The following is a 14,666-nucleotide window of genomic DNA, read 5'->3' as shown; positions in this document are numbered from 1 at the left end:
TAGTGGCAGTCAAAAGCCCTATGCTACTAGAGACACACAAGAGAACTGGTGGCAAAGCATCCCCTAACTTGAAACATCCATATCCTACTGTTGCTTTCCAGGTTGCCCCTGTATCTGAAAACCCCTTCTTGCTCTTGTTGTCACTCTTGTCCTCTCTTCTTCTTTCTCCCTACTGACTGGTTGTCCCCTCCCCTCAGCCTTTACATCTCAGTTTAGACTGTAAGCTCTTCAGGGCAGGGGCACTCTCTATAAACCTCTTTACACATTTATATTGCTAATGAATAATAAAGAACCTTGAGCCGATAAAGATGACTAGGTGGAGAGGGGCAGTAGCTACTATAAGTTTAACTAGAAGATTAGGAGTTGCCCCCACAAAAACTAAATTTGAGGTACAATTCTCCAAAGGGACTTTATTCTAGCAAGGTTGATCCATAACTTTTTACATATTTTGCTCTGATTTCCATGGCTTGCAACAAAAACTCTCCCACAGCAACTTTCCATAGAATTTACCATGCAAACAATGTGAAGCATGGGGAAAAAAATAAGGTGAATGAGGCCCATAGCAGCAGAAGATACTGTAGCATGTATAGTAATAGGAGTGTATGGTGTAAGAATTTGTGTATTTGGAACAGACTGTTTTAGTAAACTAAACCAGAACCATGAAGTTGCAAAGCCGAGAGAGCAGCTATACCACACAAATTCAAAGGGTATTCTGACACACTAGTCCTTGCAAAACATTCATTAATTTAATTCAAGGTTTGCTTAGTAAGATGACTTCACACTTTGAAGCTGGAAAGCTGATCAGGAGTGGAAAGATCAGATTAAAATGTTCAAAGCATCAACAGAAACTGAGACAGTGATTCAAAGTGAACATCAAGGCTTTAAAAAAAAAACAGCAATGAAAAACTTATTTTTCATATCTTCTGTGGCTGCCCAATCTACCCTGCTCACCCTCTGGCTACTGCGCACACGTTCTCTTGTTAGTCCCCCACACTTTTTAATTTCTTCATCCACTCCCCCATGAAGAAATAACTGGAGTATTTTCTGTGGCTGGGCAAAAGAAGATGGCTATCCCTGTGTTGCCTCCCGAAAACTCTCTGCCCATAAATTGCCTAGTATCACTCTTTCACACATGCATGTGCGCATGCTGAGTGGTTTGTCCAAGGCCATGAAGCAAGCCAAAGCCAGGAAGAGAACCCTGATCTCTTGACTCCCAGGCCTCTTCTTTAACCACTCATCAATGCCACCTCCCTTTTGGTCACAGTGAGAATGGAAGCAGTATGTGGATTATTATTAAAGCTGTGAGATATTCATAATTTGTGAGACTCTATGTAAGAACTGAATCCCTGGGGCACTTAATATATATCGTGCCTCAGATCCAAGTTGTACATGGATTCCAAGGGCAGAAGGGACCATTGTGATCATCTATTCTAGTCTGACCTCCTGCAGAACACAGGTCATAGGACTTCCCTGAATTAATTCCTGACTCAAGTCCAGTAGCTGTGATTGGACTAGAGCACATTTTTTAGATAAAACATCCAATCTTGCTTTAAAACTTGCCAATGATCCATCACAACTCTTGGTACATTGTTCTTGTGATTCATTACTCTCTCTGTTATGTCTTATTTTCAGTCTGAATTTGCCTAGCTTCAACTTCCACCCATTGGATTGGGTTATGCCTTTGCTAGATTTAAGAGCCTATTATCAAATATTTGTTCCCATGTAGGTACTTAGAGCTTCACAAATAAGTTGTCCATTTTACCATTGTAACTGTCTCAGTTTTAGCAATATACATGAGTAAACCTTACCTACAGGTAGTACCTTGCCCCATTCTGTATGCCTTCAACTCCTTGGTGAACAAATGGCATGTTTCATAGCATCCTTTCAGGCAGTCTACCTACGACTGACGCTTGGGCACACTACAAGCTGAAAGGCTGCCACTAGACTGAGGACCTCTCAAACGGCAATGTAGGACCTTAGGGGTGGAGGAGAGGAGTTGGTGGCAGAAAGTCTTATTTTTTTTCCCCCATCTGTATCTAAATGGTCCAGGTATAGTTTTTCCTCAGTAAAAATTCTATCAAAGTAACAACTTCATTGCTTTTGTATATCCCCAGAAAACCCCTTTCCCCCCTGTTTTTTGTCAGCAATGCAAATGGTGTTTTGCATAGCTCCCATTAGAAATGTGCTGCCGCATCTATTTTTAGAATGCGGACTCCTTGAAACTCCATGGGGGTAGTGTGGGGGTTACATACCAAAAAGTAGAAAATGCTCACTATCTGAAAGAAAGGGAGAGAATTGTTCTGAGACTGCTATAGAAGAGAAGAGGGAACAGACTGTTGCATTTATCTTTTATTTATAATGTTGCCATCAGGAGTATCATATTCCATTTTGAGGACAGACCATAAATTTCCCATTCAAGCCTACTTTAAAAAAATTATTTATTGTATTGGTCTTTCTTTGGAGGCTAACAGAACCAGTTCAGTTCCATACAGCATTGAAGGGAAAAAGTACGAAGTCAGTAAAGCACTCTTTTAGTGATCTGATAGGACATTATAATGGTCTCTGTCCTGACATACTGCCCCCTTAAACCATCTTTTCACCTGCATTACTCTAACAGGTCACCATGGTATACAGACTGCCTGCAACAAATGAAACAGTAAAGAAAAAATGTGGAGCACTGGTGGGGACAGAGGGTTATTACAGTATGATACTGTCACAAAGAATTATAGAATCTTGTGATAAAGTTTCTTTGGTTCCCTCATAAACCCTGCAAAGGCTTGATTCACCATCCAAAACACTTCTGCTGATCAGAGTTATGTGCTCAGCTACAGAGGAGAGTGTCTTGTGCTGTGAATTTGCTAACTAGTCTGTGGATAAGATCACACTGATTCACACTAGACAGTCAGCCTCTGTGCTGGCAGAACCACACTGGAGTGAAGTCAGAATGTGGGACAACAAATAAGACATCCTCTCTATTTGATTTTTAAGCAGACTCACTCCTGGCGCTCTTGGAACTTTTGGGGCGCTTTGGACTACAATGTGGACTCATGTCCTCCTTGATAGCAAAGCAACTGTGGCAGTACCTGGAATCCTTAGATTTCCCTGAAACTGATCTAAGAACTTTACTCATATCTGCATGTATATTGAGGGATAGCTCAGTGGTTTGAGCATTGGCCTGCTTAACCCAGGGTTATGAGTTCAATCCTTGAAGGGGCCACTTAGGGATCTGGGGCAAAATCAGTACTTGGTCCTGCTAGTGAAGGCAGGGGCTGGACTTGATGACCTTTCAGGGTCCCTTCCAGTTCTATGAGATAGGTATATCTCCATTTATTTATTTTTATTTTTTATTTAATCATAGCAACTCTCTTCTTTCTTTTGATTAATAAATCTTAGATTTAGTTAATAAGGATTGGCTGTAAGCATGTATTTGGGTGAGATCTGAAATATTCATTGACCTGGTGGTGGACAATGTGTCCAGTCCCTTGGGATTGGTAGAATTTTAAGTATGGTGAATAAGATTGTTAATCATCTCTCATTATATTAGACTTGGCTATCTTAATGGGAAATAAAGGCTGTATTGCTTAAAGGGAACTGTATTTTGGCTTTTTGATAACCAGTGTGGTATTAGAGATAAAGGCTGTATTGCTTAAAGGGAACTGTATTTTGGCTTCTTGATAACCAGTGTGGTATTACAGAAGCTGTTTTGTTGCTGGGTTGGTGAATCTAATTATAGAATAGACCACCAGTTTTCGGAATTGTCTGCCCTATCCCTTGCAGTTTGCCTTGAGTAGGCATTCTCAGTGTTGCCCCTCCAAGAGTTACAGTCACACTAGGCAAGAGCTCATTGACTGAGGATCGGGCCAGATAAGTAAGAGACAACATTAGCAGCTGAGGGGAAGACCAAGAGAAAGAGTGAAAGCTATGTAAACTGCTTTGATCACTTTTTGTTCAGATTTGTAACTTGGGGTCTTTTGGGATCTTCATCTGGACGTTGAAACAACTGGGGCCAAGCGTACTTTTTTTTTTTTTTTTTTTTTTTCATTTGTGCTTGGCTAGCAGGTTGATATTTTTCTTCAGGCGCAGCCCTCTACAGTTATCCATGCCTTTGTCATGTCTATGGTGGATTACTGTTATGCGCTCTATATGGGACTACACCTGAAAAACTTTCAAAACCTTTAGCAAATGCAGAAGGTTGCAATCCACTAGTTTTGTGTGTATCCAAAAAGGAGCATGTTACATGTGTGCTTTAGTCTTCACTAGCTTCCCATTTGTTTCTGGTACTACTCAAGGTTTTGCTTTTTACCTATATTTAAGGTCTAAAGGGCTTGGATTCAAGATACTTTGTTCTTATGCAATACCACAGCTCAAACACCTCAGCTGACCTCAAGTGCTAATAGCCCCCAGGTTTAAAAAAGGGTGGAGAGTGTTTTCAGTGAGGAATTTTCTACTGTGGAACATATATTGGCCTCTTTCTCCCTGCTTTGGTCTGACAGAGTTCAACTTTCAGGGCATATTGCAAAGATACTCTCTTTTCCCATGCTCTTCCTGGAGATGTGTGGGAAGAGTTGGGAGGAATGTTTTTAAGTTTGACGGCTTTGGTGTATTTTTTAGGAGGATAAAGTTCAATTTAAATTTTGTATCCACTTTGTTAAAAGGATGGACACATGTGACCTTTGAATAGGTGCTTTTTTAAGAAAAGAGGAAATAAATAGGTTTGCAAATTATAATCCCCATTTAAATAACGGCAGAGGCAATCAATATGAAAGCACGTCTTTTAAAGTACCATGACAACCTACTTACAATGACTTAAATGCCCCCAAACGAAGCAAATTCAGAGTTATAATTACATTCTATCCAGAATTCACAACATGTGTCTAAGTCTAGCAGTTCATATGGACATTTATCAGCAGATAATATAGTATATGATGCAAAATTAAGTGTAATAGCTGGCACAACTGTGCAAGTTACGGTTGGAGCCTTAACATGAGTTCCTCTGTTTTGGCAAGTGCTAATGAAACCCCCATTATAACATTTAAAAACTAGTTTTAATACTATAATCTAGGTACAGTATATTACATAAAGTAAATTTGATGTTAACATAAATAAAATATTACGTGGCCTGGGAATATTTACCTGGAATGCTCTCTAGTTTTCTCCGGAGTTCCTCATTTTCTTGTTGTAGTGAAATTACCTCCTGCTCTAGCTCTTGACATCGGGGACAGTATCCCTCCTCCTCCTCCTCTTCCTCCTCTGGAAGTGTAGATGATGATGGGTGACCATGGGATTCAGAGGTTGCTGGGGATGTCCATCCACCTAAAGTGTGTACTGGAGAGGTTGAAAGTGGATCCACATCTGCCAAATGGCCAAAATCATTTACTGATGAGGTGTTCTGAGATGCAAAGCTCCCAGAAAGCAAATAGTTTTGAAGGGAATCAGTAAAAACCCTCAGAAAGGCTGAGGTTTGTTGTTTCTTTTGAATATACTGCATCTCTATGTCTAAATTGTCTGACGTCTGACTATGGACCATTTTCCCCAGCTGACACTGCTCTTGTCTTTCACTATAACTTGTGCTTTCCTGCTTTACACAAGAAATCATGGACTGAGAGTGATTGTTGTCCAGTAGTTTTCCACCACAATTTAAAAGATTAAGAACCCGGCTGCATTGTTGGGCAAAGGCATCCAGAATCATACGACTCTCTGAAACAGAAGAAAAGATGAATCACAGCAAACTAAAGCAAAAGATATGTCAGACTGTACTAGCTAGTCTAACACACACACAGCTAGTCTAATGATTTAGAGCAGCTTACACTGTATTTTTTGAACATATTAAAATTGTTTCCCGCTCTAATACTTTGGTAACATTGAGAATTAAAATCATTCTTACTTTGCTTCTATTTTGAGAGTACCCTTGTGACCTTGCTGTTAATCAGAAGTGCATTGGGATGATAATCCCTCTGAAAGAGTACTGCGCTAAGCAGTGACTAAGACAAGAAAATGGGGAAGAAAACACCAATTTGATACAATTTGTTACAGGTGTAAGGCCAAATAAATATTTGTCTTGTAGCAAAACATAAGCTGTGAGACGGGAGTGAAAGTAAGATAAGACTTACCGGTATGGGGGCCTGGCTCTGGCCCCCTGGAAGGGGCAGGGCTGGGGGTCAGTCTCCCCCAGCCAGCCCTTCCACACTGTCCAGTCTGCGCCGCCTGGGGCTCTGGCAGTGATTTAAAGGACCCGGGGCTCCAGCTGCTGCTATGGCAGCGACCAGGAGCCCCAGACCCTTTTAAATTGCCAGGCCCCGAGGCAGCTGCCCCTTTTGTACCCCTCCCCATCGGCAGCCCTGGAAGGGGGTGTGTGGAAAAGGGGTAGCAACATTAAAGCATTGCCATGGCAGCGCTTTAACGTCAGCTGCGTACTGGCCGGTACCAGCAGCCACTCCTTACTGGTACGCCGTACCAGCCCCTACCAGCCCACTTTCACCTCCGCTGTTAGATACAGATATTTTTATGCTCCATGCTCCCCTCTTCCCACCAAATCTTCCAGGCATGAGTTTTTCCTTGCTGTGCTTGGTCTTGTGCTTAGACCTTGCATCTCCTCCTTCCACTCTGGACTCTGAATATGTGCAGATTCCACTGATTCAAGAGTGAGCACTTGAATCATTCCTGAATCTAGAGGAAGATATGTGAGCCTCCCTTAAATACTGCTGTGTGTGTGTCTGTGTTTTTTGGGAGTCCAGCTTGACACCCTGAAAGGGGCCTGATTTTCAGAAAGTGATGAACACAGCAGGCCCCTTGAAAATCAAGCACCTTTAAGGTGTCTCAAGGTAAGCACCCAAAATCCTTAGTTGCTTTTGAAAATCTTGGTCATAATTTTTAAAGAAGGTGACCAGGCCCAACACCACACAGTTGGCATGAAAAAACAGCAGACTCCCCCACATGCTTTCAAGAGATGGTGCTTCTCTTGGCTCCACAAGGCTGTCTATTCGTGGAAAAATCTACTTGCTCCTAGTGAGGTTAGTACAACTCTCCCTGAAGAGCATTTGAAATGACATGGGTTAGGATTCTCTCCAGCATTCTGCCCCTTTACACAAGGTAAAAGGGCCAAACCAGCATAAAGGTCTTTAAAATTCCTGGATCCAGCTGGGGGAGAAATCTCCTGGCACAGAAACTGAGGATGTCAGCCACATGCTGGCTTCTGAGGACCCACAAACAAGCTCCTGTATAGGCCATGTGCCAGAGGCAGGGCTAGACTAAAACATATATAGTAGCTTTCTCCTACCACTCATTCTTTATTTTAAAAATGTAGGAAAACCTCTCACCCCCAGCAGTTAATAAAACCAACATTACAAAAGTGCTACTACATACAGGCAGGGCCGGTGCAAGGAAGTTTCGCGCCCTAGGTGAAACTTCCACCTTGAGCCTTCCCCCCGCCCCTGCTCTGAGGCAGCTCCCCACCCCCGCTCTGAGGCACACCCCGCCCTGTGGCAGCTCCCCCCCGTGCCCAGAGGCGCCCCCCCCGCGGCAGCTCCCCCCCGGGGAGCCATGCGGCAGCTCCCCACCCCAGCTCACCTCTGCTCTGCCTCCTCCCTGAGCACGCCGCCCCCACTCTAATTCTCCTCCCCTCCCAGGCTTGCGGTGCCAAACAGCTGAAGTGGAGCAGCGACGGCGTGCTCGGGGAGGGGGCGTAGCAGAGGTGAGCTGGGGTGGGGAGCCCTGCTGCAGCTCCCCCCCCCCCGCCTTGAGGCACCCCTGTGGCAGCTCCCCAGCCCCCCGGCCCGGGGAGCCGTGCGGCAGCTCCCCACCCCAGCTCACCTCTGCTCCGCTTTCTCCCCAAGCATGCCGCCCCCGCTCTAATTCTCCTCCCCTCCCAGGCTTGCGGCGCCAAACAGCTGATTGGCGCTGCAAGCCTGGGAGGCGGGAGAAGTGGAGCAGCGACCGCGCGCTCGGGGAGGGGGCATAGGAACGCTGTAAAAAAATAAAATAAAAAAAATTGGGGGCACTGCTTTTTGGTGCCCCCAAATCTTGGCGCCCTACGCAACCGCCTAGTTTGCCTAAATGGTAGCACCGGCCCTGCATACAGGAACACCTGCCTTCTTCTCAAGTAATGGAAGGCATCGTGCACTCAGCCTTGTACCCCAGTAGCAACGCTATACAATACCTCAATGTAATCTCACATTCAATGTTGTTGTTTACTCTCTACTAAAACCTTATTTAAGTACTGCTGTCTTTAACCCTTAGAATGATGAACCAGAAACAATGTGGTATAGCCCACCAGATACAATGTAAACATAAATACCTAGATAAATTCCAGAAATGGAAACCTAGTGATAATGGAGCTTTCTAAATGTAACATTCTGATTGACATAAAATCAAAAAATTTAAGCACTAACAGTCTCAAGATGTGGTATCTTTCTCTCATGTCTTCACTTCCGTTAGCAAAAAGGAAAAAAAAAAATCAAAGGATAATATTGATTGGAATTTTGAAATCCTAATGCACAGCAATTTTTCATTCATTTTAATCCTATAATCCGATTCCAGACCTGGAGTTGTATTTACTGTTTGCATTTTAATCATCATGGTCCCAATTGACAAAGCAGTTACTCACTCTTTATGTATCCTTGTTGCAAGGGGACAAAATATGAATGAAACAACTGAAATGGGATTAAACACTGTACAAACATTTTTCCTAAAAGATAGAAAAAATATATATTTTGACATTTCAAATATAAATGTTGGGGAATACCATATTGTACATTAAAATCAGTAAAGATCAAGTCTATAGTATACTCAAAAATAACAAATATTTTTATAAAATTAGAGTGCATTTGCCATACTCAGTATGACAATAGCTCAAAGTGTAAAGGAAATAAGAGTATCGGCTTAATTTTGAATTTAGTATTGGATCTAGTACAACTCAATAACAGAAAATATGGAAAAATATTTAAAACTTTCATCCATTCTTAATATTATAAAAATGAAAGTTAACAGAAGAGACTTAAAATACTAGAATGAAAATTCATTATTTATGATTAAAAACAAACAGGTCTACCCATTTAGCACATATTGTAGCAATCAGTATTTTAACTTTTGCAGACTGCAGTTAGAAATGAATGCACTATGCAAAGTTTATCATCACTTAGAAATGGATAAGTTTTTTGTTTTTTTATATGAATGCTATTGAATAACACCGATCCATAATTCTTAATTGATTTAATGTGAAATATACACGTATTTCCCAAGAAGTGTTCTGCTGAAATGATTGCATAAAATTAAAATTAAATAGTTTTATAAAGGTGTTATTCTAGTATTGCTTTAGCTCCACTTTAAGATTCACTAACCATGTAATTCTATTACACCAGATTCTCCCAGTCTTTACTCTTGCAAAGCTCCCTTTGACTTCAACAGGAGTTTTTTTCGGAGGTGAGGATTTGCCAGAACAGGCCCATAAAATACTAATAGATCATGATCAGACCATTAAAAGAATGACAGTTCCCAGCTGAACTATTTCACTTATGAGTGCAGGCTAATAGTGGATAATACCATGTCAGGTCTGCTACAATTCTCTCTCTCATCGCTACATCTTGTTTTCACTGGACTGAAACTATGTGGTTTCTCAACTTTCCCAGTGCTTGACCAATACAGGGCTTCAATAAGAATGAGGTTTCTGAAACTCAATAAGACCAGACAGTAGTTATGCTTATGTGTCTGAGGAACTATCTAGATGAGATAGTGGGTGTAATATCTGCTTCCTCTACACCAGAAGTTCCCAAACTTCATTGGTTCACATACCACCTTAAAATTTCTTATGAAGTGAGTTGATGGAATATCACTGTCATCACATCCCAAATTGTGGTATGTTTACCCCTAGTGGTAACTTCTAGGGTTTTTCTTCAGTGTAGAGGATGGATGGTCTTAGGATCAAAATATTGGACTGTGACTAAGCAGATCTGGATTTAGTTCCTAGCTCTCCCACAGACCTCCTATGTGACCTTGGCCAAGTTGCTTAGGGTAAGATTTTCAAAGCCACTTGAGATTTGGATGCCCAATTCCCATTCAGTTCCGATTAATTTCTAATGGTTTTGGGGGCCAAATCCCTTAGTAATTTTGAAATTGCCAACCTTAGTGTCTCTGTGCTTTGGTTCTCTCATATACAAAATGGGGATAATGAATATTTTTGTCTTTGTTGGGTACTTAGATTGTAAGATCCCTGCGACAGGGATGGTCGCTTGCAATGTGTTTGTACAGTGTTTAGCACAATAAGGACCTAATGGAGATTGGGTTTCTAATAAATACTAAGCTATCCTTAGATTCTCAGGTAGCAGCAGTGTGATCTCCCCCCCCCCCACTTATATCTGGCCAGGAGTTCACTGTCTTCTCAAATAGGGACCTTGCCATGGTTATCTATGCCTGTCTGTCTGATCCAGGGCCTTTGTTACCTCCCAGTTGGATTTGTCCAAAATGACCTACAAAGCATCTATTAAAACACAGCTAGTAAAGAATGCAGCATTCTGCTTGCGTAATAGTGGTCCATGTATTGAGCATAGAACATCTGAGTTGGTTTCTAGGTGATGTTCAAAGTGATGACCTTAATCCCTATATCCCTACATGGCTTGGGTTCTGTTCATCTTACAAACCTCCTCTCTACAGCTGCATCATCCTGGCTTTTGACTAACTGGGATGTTCTAGGTGGTAATCCTAAATTTTGAACACTATGTTACTGACAGTATAGTATTCTCAGTGACAACCCTTGACTCTGCAATTCACTTTGTCTATTGGTCCAGCAAAGCCCTTTTACTGAAATTCAGGGCACACTGCAAGGTCGGTCTATTCACTCAGGCCTTTTCTGAGTAAGTGGGGTGGCTATGATGTTGCTCTTAGTAGAGTAAGTGTGCTCAAGGATTATTAATACACATTTTTGGCTTGAATGTGACAGAGTTGTGACTAAGACTGGATAAAGGCAATCCACGGCTCTAGATATACCCCAATACAGGGCCCAACCCCAGTGCAGTGGTCTGGTGACTGGGGGTGGAAAGGATCCTCTACTTCCCAAGAGAGACAAGAATGGCAGCAAAGGGCCATTCTCTTACCCTGGGAGCAGCAGCAGGGCTTTCCCTCCCCTTGGGGACAGTAGAGGTGAGAGTGGAACCCCTCTCCGCTTGGAAGCTGCAGCTGGGCCTCCCCAGTACTCATCCAGCATCCAGAGTATATCTGCTTTGTGTGTATAAACCAGGCCCACTGCACTTTTTTGACATACAGGTCAAGTCTACCAGGAAAAAAAAAGTGTGTATTTACATGTCAGGTACCTCATTGTAAATGCACACGTTTTTTTCCTAGTGTAGCCATAGCTACACACAGTTGTCTGCCAGGATGGTGTTGGCAGTCCCCACTCTCAGCAGTAGGGCTTGGACTTAACACTACATAGATATGTGTGGACCACCTTACATTTCTTGGAGCTATTGTTTCAGGCTGTCTGCAAACTCAGACAGACATTACTGCATTGGTTATACTCTGTTCACGTTTTCAAGATTTTCTTCAGAGCCATAAGAACTATAGGCTTTCTTTTTTTAAATGAAAGTTGAAATTCTAATATCACTTCAGGAGGCAGGGTCCTAGGCATGGGCCTATACTGCCTGTGCCTTAATCTGGCCCCACTTGTGACCCACTCTCCCTTTGCACTGGGTTCTTCTTGCTTAGCTCATAAAGTGTACAACTATGGAGGCTGTGTTGTGCATGCCTGTGTGGCTAGCTGTATGAAAAGTATGGCGTGGATGAGCAGGCAATGAGGCAAGAGCTCAATAGTGCTGAACTCTGCAAACAATATTCTTATTGTGGGGGTGGGGTGGGGTGTGTGGAATTGAAGTCAATGGCAAAATTTAGGAACAGGCCCTAAATACTTGTATGATTCAATAATATAGCAGAAAGTCCAAACTCCTGCTTCTCAAAGGACAGGACTTCTGCACAGAATTGTTGTAAATAAGGCCTTGTACATTTATTTACCAGACAGTTATACATATCTTCTAAAGAGTATTCCACTTCTGTAAAGAAATCATAGGTATCATGTTTATCAGTAGGTGCTTGGCTGTGTACCATAAAACAGTGAAATAATACTGTTATATTATTTAAATTCAATAGTTTTTATAGAGGAAGAAGTATGATCTACTGGCATGGGTTATGGAGTTTGTTCATCAAAGTAGTTAATTTTCAGACTATATATAGAGGATTAAACTTGTTTGGTAACATACTAAAATTTGTAGAGATTTTAGGGAAGTAGTAATGTGTTAGATAAACTGGAGAGAAAATATGCATTAAAACATAGTCTAATTAATAGAATATATGGCTATCATGCTGTTTAGTAAAGAAATGTCATCACATTTCTTACAAAGGCAACATCAACATACCAAAACAGGATCCAATTTTTCTAAATAAATAAATCAATGATGTGTCAAAAATTAACAGATGAATTAATATACCCCATGTTATCAAAACCAGATGGTGCTTCCTAATATTCATCCTGTTCAGTCAAACCCTGAATATTTTCTGGACCATCAGTATATAAAACAGGATGCTGCTATTTGTGATGCCAAACAAAAGCAATCATGCCTGCCAAGCACATACTATAACAGGCAGCATTTCAGCTCTGCTAGACAGAAAGTAATTAGAATGCTTTTAATGTCCAAAAGAATGATGCTGATAGGCTGCCACAGATGTGTAGATTTATGAATATTTATATGGTGGTTTATAGCTGACACTTTTATCAGTTGAAGAAGATAAAATATCTGCCTGACTCAGAAGCCTGACAGTCAGGTTAATAAAATCTCATTAAAGAGAATGACCTATGCAATTATATAGGATTTATTGTAATTCATTTTTGATTGTACTCTGCTTAAAGATGCAATTTCCCATTTCCTGATGCCAAATTTAGGTTGCATATCAAGATCTATGTGGGTTTTAACTCCAAACCATCACTAGAAGAAAGATATGCATTTAACATCTTAGTATGTTACACCTTTAGAGAAAAATTATTTTGATCGCCTGTTCCTCTCTACAGTGTGTGAAGATACTGTAAAGAAGCAAGCAATCTATTTTTCTTTTTCTTCATTACAGCCTCTTAATCTCTCCATTATCATTTGCTTTCTATGATAAAAAGCCCAAGACCATTCTCCTTCCCTGATTTGCAAATTTCATTGAATCAAGTCATTGATGTCCTGGGCACCTGGACGATTTCTGCCTTGTCGTGTCTCTGTACATTATGATGTGCAGAAGTAGAAATCGGAGGTGAGCACTTTTCTGAGACAGCAAGATTAGCTTTCAAGAGAGCCCTAACAGAAAAGGCATCAGCAATCTTTGATGCAGCTTTTGCTGAGTGGGTTTCCTTCCGAAAACTAATCCCTGTAATGGCAAAAGGTTTAGGCAAGGCGTGAAAGGTTTGCTTCGCTGTCTGGAATCAACAAGGGGGAAGAGGGAACCGCCCCTTCTTCCTAGCAGAGAGCGAGGGCTCTCTGTCCTTTCTGGGCAGGTTTCATATGGGTTAGGTACCACCATTAACTTACCAAAGGGTGTGCAGGAACTTTAGTTATTAAGCGTGAGATAATTATGCCTGTACAAGTCACTGAGGGCGGAGAGAGCCCCTGGCACCGCATCCTCCCAGTGCTAGTAGCACGTCCCCTCCGCTTGCTGGGAACAGCAGCCCTGGGAAAGGGAGGGGGATGCGCACAGGGGCTGAGCCCCTTTCCCCATAGGGGAGCAGCCGCCCCAAGTGTTGGGGGTAAAGCCTCATTTTGCAGGGTCTCTCTCCCCCCTTATTAGGTGCACCCCCCAGCTGGACGGGGGCGGCCCGCGTGTAGCCCCACGCTGCAGGGTGACTGTCCCCCGTCGGGGAACCCCCCTCTGCCGCCTCCCTCCAGCCCAGGCGCTCGGCAGCCCGCCCGCCCCTCGGAAAGTGCCACACGAAGTTGCCGAGAAGAGTTGGTACCTGCGCTCAGCTCCAGGCTGCTGCTGATGCCGCCCTCGCCGCTGGCCGCGGCCCCCGACTGGCCGTGGTTGTAGCGGGCCGAGGAGGAGGAAGCTGCCTGGGGCCCCAGTGTCGGGGCGGGAGCCCTGGGGTGGCCCAGCGAGGCGGCTCGGGCGGGCCCGCTGGGGTAGGAGCCGGGCGCCGCTGGGTAGTGGTGCGGCTCGCTGCTGCTGGAGGCGGCGGGCGGGAAGGGCTGCCCCGCCGGCCGGAGGTGCGGGAGCTCCACCATGGTGGGTCTCTCGTAGCGCTTGGGCAGGGCTGGTCTCTTGCTGGGGAAGGTCTTGAGGACGCTGTAGGGGCTCCTCTGGCGGTAGAGCCTGGGGAGGCTGGGCCCCTCCTCTGCCGCCTGCATCTCCTCCTCCATCATCATCAGCATCCCGCCGCTGCGGCGGCGGCTCCCCGGCCCCTTCCCGCCGGGGCTGCGTCTGCCGCCGCCGCCGCCTGTCTCTGTGGCACGGCGGAGCCCGGTGAGCTGGGGTGCCGGGGTGATTGACAGGCGGCCGCGCCAATGCCTGGAGGGAGACGGGAGGCAAAGAGCAAGTGTTTAGGGTAATCGCTGCTAGTGATAATGGGGTAGGGGGCGGGACTTGGCGCGGCCGGCCCCGGCCCCGGCCCCTGCCCCTGCCCAGCCACGGGGCGGGCTGCGCCCAGGCAGGTG

At 43.8% G+C, this 14,666-nt stretch overlaps 1 protein-coding gene across 1 annotated transcript in view; it reads right to left on the bottom strand.

Moving 5' to 3' along the window:
• The window catches only part of BEND4 (BEN domain containing 4), a 28,284-nt gene extending 13,900 nt beyond the window's left edge, over nt 1-14,384 (bottom strand). The window contains exons 1-2 of the mRNA XM_065405650.1: nt 13,970-14,384; nt 5,134-5,697 (exon numbers count right to left, since the gene is read on the bottom strand). Of these exons, the coding sequence (XP_065261722.1) occupies nt 5,134-5,697; nt 13,970-14,384 (979 nt within the window). The remainder of the gene's footprint in view (nt 1-5,133; nt 5,698-13,969) is intronic.
• Between the last annotated feature and the right edge of the window lie 282 nt (nt 14,385-14,666).

The sequence above is a fragment of the Emys orbicularis genome, chromosome 5 (genome assembly GCF_028017835.1).
Source record: "Emys orbicularis isolate rEmyOrb1 chromosome 5, rEmyOrb1.hap1, whole genome shotgun sequence".
Taxonomy (NCBI): domain Eukaryota; kingdom Metazoa; phylum Chordata; order Testudines; family Emydidae; genus Emys; species Emys orbicularis.
The sequence above is the reverse complement of the archived record's forward strand: the minus strand, read 5'-3'. Positions and strand labels throughout refer to the sequence as shown.